General features: G+C 37.1%; 1 protein-coding gene across 1 annotated transcript in view; it reads right to left on the reverse strand.

The window, feature by feature from the left end:
• The window catches only part of FER (fer (fps/fes related) tyrosine kinase), a 419,822-nt gene that overhangs the window by 95,846 nt on the left and 314,187 nt on the right, over positions 1-9,789 (reverse strand). Inside the window, exon 15 of the mRNA XM_010843789.1 lies at positions 3,186-3,309. Coding sequence (XP_010842091.1) covers positions 3,186-3,309 — 124 coding nt within the window. The remainder of the gene's footprint in view (positions 1-3,185; positions 3,310-9,789) is intronic.

Consider the following 9,789-nt stretch of genomic DNA (forward strand, 5'->3'; position numbering starts at 1 on the left):
AAAAGTCTACAAATAATAAATGCTGGAGAGGGTGTGGAGAAAAGGGAACCCTCTTACACTGTTGGTGGGAATGCAAACTAGTACAGCCACTATGGAGAACAGTGTGGAGATTCCTTAAAAAACTGGAAATAGAACTGACTTATGATCCAGCAATCCCACTGCTGGGCATACACACTGAGGAAACCAGAAGGGAAAGAGACACGTGTACCCCAATGTTCATCGCAGCACTGTTTATAATAGCCAGGACATGGAAGCAACCTAGATGCCCATCAGCAGATGAATGGATAAGAAAGCTGTGGTACATATACACAATGGAGTATTACTCAGCCATTAAAAAGAATACATTTGAATCAGTTCTAATGAGGTGGATGAAACTGGAGCCTATTATACAGAGTGAAGTAAGCCAGAAAGAAAAACACCAATACAGTATACTAACGCATATATATGGAATTTAGAAAGATGGTAACGATAATCCTGTATACGAGACAGCAAAAGAGACACTGATGTATAGAACAGGCTTATGGACTCTGTGGGAGAGGGAGAGGGTGGGAAGATTTGGGAGAATGGCATTGAAACATGTGAAATGTCATGTATGAAATGAGATGCCAGTCCAGGTTCAATGCACGATGCTGGATGCTTGGGGCTGGTGCACTGGGACGACCCAGAGGGATGGTATGGGGAGGGAGGAGGGAGGAGGGTTCAGGATGGGGAACACATGAGAAATAAAGGAATAAAAAATTAAAAAAAAATAAAAATAAAAAAATAAAAAAGGAACACAGTTCCATATAGCACAAGTCACTTCCATGAAAAATTCAGCAGAAAGAATGATTTACTTTCTCAATATAGCGTCATGTATTGGTGAGATACTAAAATGAACAAAAAAATACTGAATTCATCCAAAAGATCATTTACGTAAGTGTGAAGAGAAACAAAAGACCACTGGCTAGAGATACCATAAAATTTATCCAGTAATCATGATTAACGAGAAAAAAACAGTAGATAGTTTAGAAGGTTATCAGTGAAAGTGAGTACAGAAAAATACTACATGTTGCTATAATACAGCTAGTAAAATATCATATCCAAAATGTATTTATGAAACTAAAGACAAAGACATTCTATGTGACAGGTGACAAATCTGGGGGTTTTATGTTAATGCTGGTGAGCACCCTCACAGATGTGACTCAATAATCACGGGCTCTGTCACTGGCCCTGGAATCCTTCTCGATGAGCCATGCAGACAGCCGCGACCAGTCGCCGAGGCCTGTCTGTCAAACCTGCTCTCAGCACCGCCGCTCAAGACGTGCAGTCAGGAGCCTTCCTCACAGGCAAGTGGCACAGGACTAGGGACAGTCTTCTAAGCTAGGTGTTCAAGCGTGGGCTGACTTTCAAAAATTTGTAAACGCATGAACATTTTTAAGCAAAAGGAGAAAATAAAAATTATAGCAGATAATGTTGTGATTTTGTAAGTGGGATAAATTTTTAAAAGTTAACTGCCATCAGCAACTTGGAATGGTTTCAATTCTGATGATAGAAGCACTTAAAAAAAATACAGTCATCCATCTGCAAGAAAAGCCATCACTAAAAAGCAGCAAGAAATTGAATCAGCAGTTCCCTCAACCACAACACACCAGCAATTAAAGAGTGTTATTGGTAACTGACAATACAACAGTTTCAAGAATGGGTATTTATTATGGTTTAAAGTCATTGATAGTCTACCAGTTTTAAAAAAATCTGAGACAGAATAAAAAACTACAGTAGAGCATTTGATACCCAAAGTAACTTTAACACCTGAACAATCAAAATTACAGGTTTTCTCTAAGTAAGGGGCAATCCTTTCCTGTTACTTTTAACATAAAGTAACAAAGTCATTACACAATTCCTGTCCAAAACCAATGTTTTAGAGTCTTTTCAAATATCTATTATATTGTAATTCAATCTACATTTATCGAAAGTAAATACAGTCACTATTGATAGAAAGTAAAACAGGAATATGGTAGTGACTTAGTTTTCATTGTCTTAATTTCCAGAAATATAATATCCCTATGAGATGGTTGGATGGCATCACTGACTCAATAGACATGAATTTGAGTAAACTCCGGGAGTTGGTTGGTGATGGATGAGGTCTGGCGTGCTGCAGTCCATGGGGTCGCAAAGAGTCGGACATGACTGAGTGACTGAACTGAATATCCCTACTGAAATGTATTTTAAAACACATGTGATTGTTGAATCATATTTGAAACATAAGCTATAATTTTAGTTTCAGAATAAAACTGAATATTAAGCAAAACTGGGGGGGGGCATTAAGCAAAAAATGTTCATTGAGATCAAATAAATGTATATTTCAGGTGAATATAACTTTGTTCTGCTGCAACTCTACATTGTACAACCTCATCAGAATATTAGGTCAAAGGCTACATAGTGAAACACATGAGGAAAAAATGTATCTCAATAACCAACCAGCTTAAAGTACATAATGGTTTCATCTGACAATGAACCCTCCCCACATTAAACAGTATCATGTGCTGCTTCCAGCAGATAAAAACTGTATCAAATCCTAAACCTTATTTCATGTATATACACAGCCATATTTAGGCTCTGACATGAATCCTGCAAGAGATCTTAATTTTTATTCACATTTAGCAAAAAAAAAAAAAATACTTTCAGCTATGAGCAACTAAAACCACAGTCTATAAGGCAGTAAGACCAAGTTGCTGGTCTTAATATAATTAGAGCAAGTTTGCTAAAATCTCCTTTGAAATAACTAGTATGCTAAAATCTTTTTACCCTTGGCCACATACACAGTCATGAATTATTTTACTATTAAGATTTCCCATAACTTTATAAGTAATTTCTTTAAAAAGGGGGAAGAACACATGAAACAATATTATTCAGTTATAAGATTATAGCTGCTTATATGATTAGCTTGAGGCACATCTTATCACTATGCTATTCATGATTATAATAAATTTTTAATTAGTAAATAATTGTCTAATAAGGAGTTACCTCAGGAAGGCAGACAACAAGTGTTTCTATAAAATGTCAAAGAATGCTTTCACATAAAATATGAAAACCAATAAGAAATACATGTTGTGAGAGAAAATTCATTGCTTTATGATAGCAAATACATCAGTTTTCTAATATCCTATTAACAGAACTGGAAAATGTTTTAAAAATATTCTCCTTACCTGTGTATACAGTTTTTACTCTCGAGATAGGCCATACCAGAAGCAATATCTAATGAAAATTTCACTAATTGTTTGAGTTTTATATCGTCCTTCCTCTTTCTCAGAAACGTGAGGAAATCACCTCCTAGAAGAATCAACAACAAGAGAAGATCACGATGAAAGTCATATTTATCACCTATTAGATACACCTTCCAGAACAAAAGGCATTACACATTTAATCTTACTTTCTGCTCATTTAAGAGGAGGATAAAAGAAAACATGAAAAGAACACATCCTATTAGAAAGCAGACACTATGAATTCTCTTAGATGCAGTGTAAGTACTTCAAGGGCTTCACACTGTATATTACTCAACACATAACAATATTCAGTCATACTTTTTCCTCGGTCATAATTTCTCACCAATCTGCCTGGCTAAAATTTTCTATGAAATCCTTTTGTCTCTAATACCAGATAAAAGATTATAATTATTATGAGTTAAATAAAAAAGTAAATTATATTGAATTGGTTACCAGATTCAGTGACTGCTTAAAAAACTGAGATTACTAACACCATGATAAATAGAGTAACACCATGAAAAAAAAAGGCTATGAGTTTGATAAGATTTAGCTGCTGAGCCAGATTGCATTTTCATACATCAAATGGATTTCAGTGATATCTGAGAGAAACTCCTCAAACCAGCATGTTCCAAAAGAAGTGTAATGCAAGCCACTTAGAAATTTCAAATATACTGGTAGCCACATTTTTAAAAGTAACAACAATGAAAAGGTGAAAGTGACTGAAGTAATACATTTTTCTTTAGTTCCATTATGTATAAAATATTATTAAATCAACATGCACTATTATAAAATTATGGTGAAAATATTTTACATTTCATCATCTTAACTCTTTAAAACATGTTGTGCATTTTACATTTATGGAACATCTCAATTTAGATGCAAATTTCCATCAGAAATATTTGATCTGTATTTAGATTTCATCAAATTCATGGTTAAAAAACATACCTAGGTTGTTCCAAATATATTATACTTAAATTTTTCCAATAACTGAATCATAGTACTGGAAATGAAATTTTTAAATTTAAATCATATAAAATTGAGTGAAACTCACACTTCATCTTTTAGAAGCACACATGTCAAAACTCAAGAGCTCAGGAGCTACATATGGCCAGTGACTACCAGACTAAACAGGACAGCCTTAGGCCACAGGCACTAACAGCATGGCGTTAACGGTTAAAGCTCGGTCACTTCTCCTTGCTAACGCACATTATAATGCACTGCATTAGTCAACAAAGTAAAACAAAACCTAGTCAAAATATATTGAATGAACATTCTCTAAAAACAGTCATTCCTACTTTTCCTATTAGAACCTCAGACATTAAGCCAGAGTTTTGCGAGAGGGATTAGCATTTTAATTGTCATTTCCTGATGTTTTTGATACTCTTCACCAGGGATCCAGCCTCCTTAAATAGAACAACTCTAGAGGTGAAGATTAAATGGCTTTTTCTTTAATGAGAGTCTCAAGAAAACAAACACCAGCCTAACTCTCCTTAGAAAGTTCTTTTTCTAATCTCTTTCCCCTATTCATAAATCAAGCATTATACAAATTTAGGTGGACTATTTACGAAATCAATAAGCTATATGCTTCAAAAGTAATCTTAATGGTGTCTGATTATTTACTTTTTTCTGTTCTTCCAAAGAGAATATCAAACTTATTGCTAAGAACATTACTGAAATAGCTTCTATCAAGCTTGACTTAATTTTCTTTAAAAAAAAAAAAAAAACAAACCTAAATGCAACAGTAAACAGCAAAATTAACCACTAATTTTTCAACTTTAATAGGCAAAAAATGTCTATTAAAATGGACTTGAAATCAATATTTAGTTCAAGTTACTTCCTGGGCCAATATTCCCATATACTGTTAGATACATTTATTGATACACTGGCCTAGTTTAGAAGAAGTGCACCCTTCTAATTTTGAAACCATACAGCATTTTGGGAATAACTTTCAACTGAAAGAAATCTTTCCTGGAATCTGATTAAAGCAGCATATGACGTAACCTCAGTGTTCTGTGGAATCCTAATATTTCTTCTTTCCAAAATTAGCTCACATTCAGCACTTTTCCTCTGCCTCCTGCTCTGTTTAAATTTAGACTTTCACCTACTCCTCCTCAACCCCCAGCCCAGGCTGTAAACCAGTGAGGAGAACTGCACCTCTAGTCAGTAGGCTAATTTCAGCAACCACCACAGGATGTCTAGAATGTCATAATACTTCAATAAGCATTCTTGGATGAATGAGTAAATAATGTAAAAAACAATCTCTTCCATGTAGCTTATAAGCTACCCATGAAGACATCTACATATGAAATTTTTTATTAATTTTAGTCATTTCTTCCTTAGCTCCTCTCCAATGGTTGGAACTATGCTTTTCAAGTACTTGCTCAAAATTAATGTTTAGAAAAGGATAACACTGCATCACTGGCACCTGACAGAGGCCATAAAAGTCTTTAGATTCCAAAATAAAACTTAGTACACTTAAAACTCTGAGCTCACCTTGATAAGATGCTTCTGTAACACCACTGCCTTACAAACTGCATCACTTTAAAAACTAATTTGCAAAGGAGCAATTCTTAATAGACAAGACTGTAGGCCAACAGAGGCTTCCCAGGTGGTGCCAGTGGTAAGGAACCGCCTGCCAGTGCAAGAGCGTACGAGGTGCAGGTTTGATCCCCGGGTTGGGAAGCTTCCTTGGCGGGGAGCGTGGCAACCCGCTCCAGTATTCCTGTCTGGAGAATCTTTTGTCATTTTCACTGTGCCACTTTAAAGAACCTCTTTGAACGTGTGATCTATCTAATAATCATATATGCAGCACATGTGCATACATGTTTGCATATGTATGTATGCATGTAGCCTAGAGTACCCCACCTGACCACTGCAGTAAGATGGTGGTACTCAAAAATGTGTAAAACGAGATAATAACGCCTCATTTGTAACTCTGTCTTACCAAGGCTTATTTCTGTATGGATATACTGCATACTAAGCCAAGACAGGATGGATTACTTTCTAGATTTCTTCAGTGATGAATTTCTAAGACAATTCTTAGAATGTTTTTATAAACAACTTCTACTTTACTAATGATACAGCATCACATGGTGAAAAGAGTATGGATAGTTAGGCCTCAGCAATCTAGGTCTGATCAGCGGTAAACTGTTCAATCTCTCTAACCTTCCCTACAACATAAGGATTAGTGCCTTTTATTTCTCAAGGCGGTTTTGAAGACCAAAACGTATCTAAACCACAAAGCAAATGTCTACCTAGCATGTGGTGCACCCAATAAACAGTAGTGTAACTTACTATTTCTGTTGAAGTTATTTTGCATATAAAACCAGGAACAGCTGCAGCAAGGACTGGTTGTCACACAACAGTAGTTTTTCCTCACTCACCTCACTGCCTTTTTCCCACTTTGGAGAGTATTTATCTCGTCTCAGCACTAAAGGCAATCCTAGGTTTGCTTAACCCAATTATCAATGGAGTCGCATTTTCAAGTGACGGATTCAGGGATGTGCGCTCGGTCGCTCAGTCATGTCCGAAGCTGGGACCTCAAGGACTGTAGGCGGCCAGGCTCCTCTGTCCATGGGATTCTCCAGGTAAGAATACCAGAGTGGGTTGCCATGCCCTTTTCCAGGGGATCTTCCCAACCCAGGGATCGAACTCAGGTCTCCCACACTGCAGGCAGATTCTTTACCATCTGAGCCACCAGGGAAGCCAGACTCAGGGGTAGGTACACTGTTTAATTCAGGCCACTGAGATACAGGAGATAACTTTTAAAGGATGAATGAAAGAAACTTTTTAAGACAAGTACCAGGAAAGGAGCTTCTCTGCAAGTGGAAGTATGCAGGGCAGCATGTGCTCCACAAAGACTGGCAGCCTTGGGATGAAGCTGTCGCCATGGAGAAGCTTCACCAGGAAGAGTGAAGGAAAGAATAGTTTTTGGTGGCATCTCTGAGACACTGGATCAAACGCTGCCTCAAGAATGACTTTCTTCTAGATTTTTGAGTTGAATGAACAAATAAAAGCTCTATAATTTTTTTTATATAACTCCCATACTAGCCACTCAAAGATTCTTTATGGATAAAATAATAACTGTATTAGAAGATACTGAGAATTAAAAAGATACTATATATTGATATATTAAATGTCTAGAACAAGTAGGAAATAATAAATAGAAGTGCTTTATTCTGTTTACAGCCAACATTTAGTAAGAGAATAGAAGACTGTTTTATTCTTAACAGCTCTTTCTCAAAGGTTTCTTAATCTGTGCTATGAAAATCTGATCCTATCTGTTCTTTCTGTATTAATGGGACTCCGAGGAACTGATCATATTAAACAAACTCGTAGAGATTATTATGTAAACAAGAACACGAATTTATCAATTTGTCATTAGGGAAAAGGGATCATCAAGGCTATACCACTAATGACTTTCTGTCACTGAATCATGTAGAGATCTTAATTTATCTTCAAATAAATTTAAAGGTTATTAAATTAAGAGATACCAGTCCCTAGTGATATATAAAATGCATAATTCATTACCCTTGTTTTTTAGGATATCAATTTACTCCAGAGAAGTTTGGTTTAGTTGTGTTCACGTACACATTTAAAATAGGCTCATAATCAAAGCAAGTATTAAATTATAGAGAGCTATTATAGAGGACCCATTTATGTCATTGTTCAGAGTTGTTACTAAAAAATAAAACTTTTCATCTTTTCTTCTCTTTTATTAGACTTCTGGCTGTGGGCCAGCCCATCAAAACTCAGGCGGGTACACATTTATATGACAATCATAACAACGAGTGCTGACTTAATTTGTGCTCTGTGAGACACAGAATAGATTCTGTGTAATAGGAGGTAAGTTAAAACACGTTCCAGAAGAAAAGGATCGATGCAGACACTGACTGCGCCAATACTGACTGCTACACGCAGGGCACACGTAGGAAAGGCAGCTTTCACAGAAAGGGAGATTAGACAGGAGAATCACTGGCTGTTAACCAAGGTGATGAGGGCTTCTTCCAAGAACCATCACACACACTCACACACACACACAGACCACAGCACTAGATCTGAAAGACTCGGTAACGAGCTGGACATGGGTCAGTCTGTGAGGAAAGATGAGAAACATGCAACACAGAAAAGCCGAAAATGACTCCAAGGACACACTGGCTTTTCTGATGCCACGCTCTTCTTTCTAAAGCAGTTGCGTGCTGAAGAGCTTGCTCCCTGTGCAGTTCAGCTGAGCCAAAGGCAGCGCTGAGAGGATGGTTTTCCCAGTTTAGATTAATGCACGACATTCGTCTTTTCAGATGAGGCTCCTTAATGACCACGCTCTGCCAGCACTGCACGGTACCGGGGCCTTTGGCATTTCTCCTTTGCAGATGATCTCTAACAACGTAACTCTCTAATGGTCGTAAAACCAGTTCTCTGCAATAAAAGAGTGCCTTTCACAGTACTTTTTAACTTGCCGGTTCAAGGGGCAGCAGCTATAATCTTGCTAGACATTATGTGACCTGCCAGGACAGATGCAGAGTCAGGTTTCACGGACCTTCAGAACACTGGCTTCCAGAAAGCACTCTGGAGATAATCCGCTTTATTACACGGTGGAGGAGAGAGCTGAACTCACCTGATTTTTACTTTTAAGGTGGTAATTTTGGTGATACAACTGAAATTCTAAGGCATATGCCTGCAAACTATGGCCTGAAGAGGCCAAAATCAGCCCCATGCCTGCTTTTGTAAATAAAGTTTTACTGGAAACTTTAAACTCATTCCTTTACATGCTGTTTACAGATGCTTTCGAGCTATGATGGTGGAGCTGAGGATGGCCAGAGACTGGACAGCCCTCAACACCTAACCATCTCACTACCTGGTCCTTTACAGAAAAAGCTCACTGCCTCTTGCTTTGAGGTATTACTCAGTATTTCATACCGCTACAGTCCCTCTATTTAAAGGTTCTCATGATCGCCTTGGTTACTTTCAACCAAGATCTTACTGTTCACTGTGCTTTCTTTTTTGCGTGAGGGCTCAATAGTGCCATTTTTTTAATGTTCAAGGAGGAAGCTAGAAAGGTAAATTCACCAATTAATTTTAAATCCTAAGGCTGACAAACATATTCACACAGAAAAAAACATATGAAGAGTGGGATCATAAACCCCTGGTATCCTCCCCAACCACAACCCACCATCTGCCACCAAGACAAAGAAATTTCACTGTCTCTCCCTGCTCTCATGCCAAACAACCTACTTTTCTATTTTGTGGCCTGTTATGCCCCTGAAAGCTGCCTTTGATATAAAGATAAGAATGGACAGGACGATCAGATGTATAAAGAGGTTCGTTCCTGGAATACCCTTTAAATACTTAGATGCTACAAAGACATTTTTTTCTAAATAAAAAATTCAAAAGAATGCTTATTTTGATGTATCTATCTACTACAGGAAAACCTGCAGAGAAAAAAGAAAGAGGCATCAATTCAAGTTTCGTTAGATTTTTTAAAGAGATGTGGGATCAAAAGACCAACTCAAAAGTACATTTAAATTTCATAAGAGAAAAAATGTTTATA

Source organism: Bison bison, unplaced genomic scaffold (genome assembly GCF_000754665.1).
Source record: "Bison bison bison isolate TAMUID 2011002044 unplaced genomic scaffold, Bison_UMD1.0 scf7180017864189, whole genome shotgun sequence".
Lineage (NCBI taxonomy): Eukaryota > Metazoa > Chordata > Mammalia > Artiodactyla > Bovidae > Bison > Bison bison.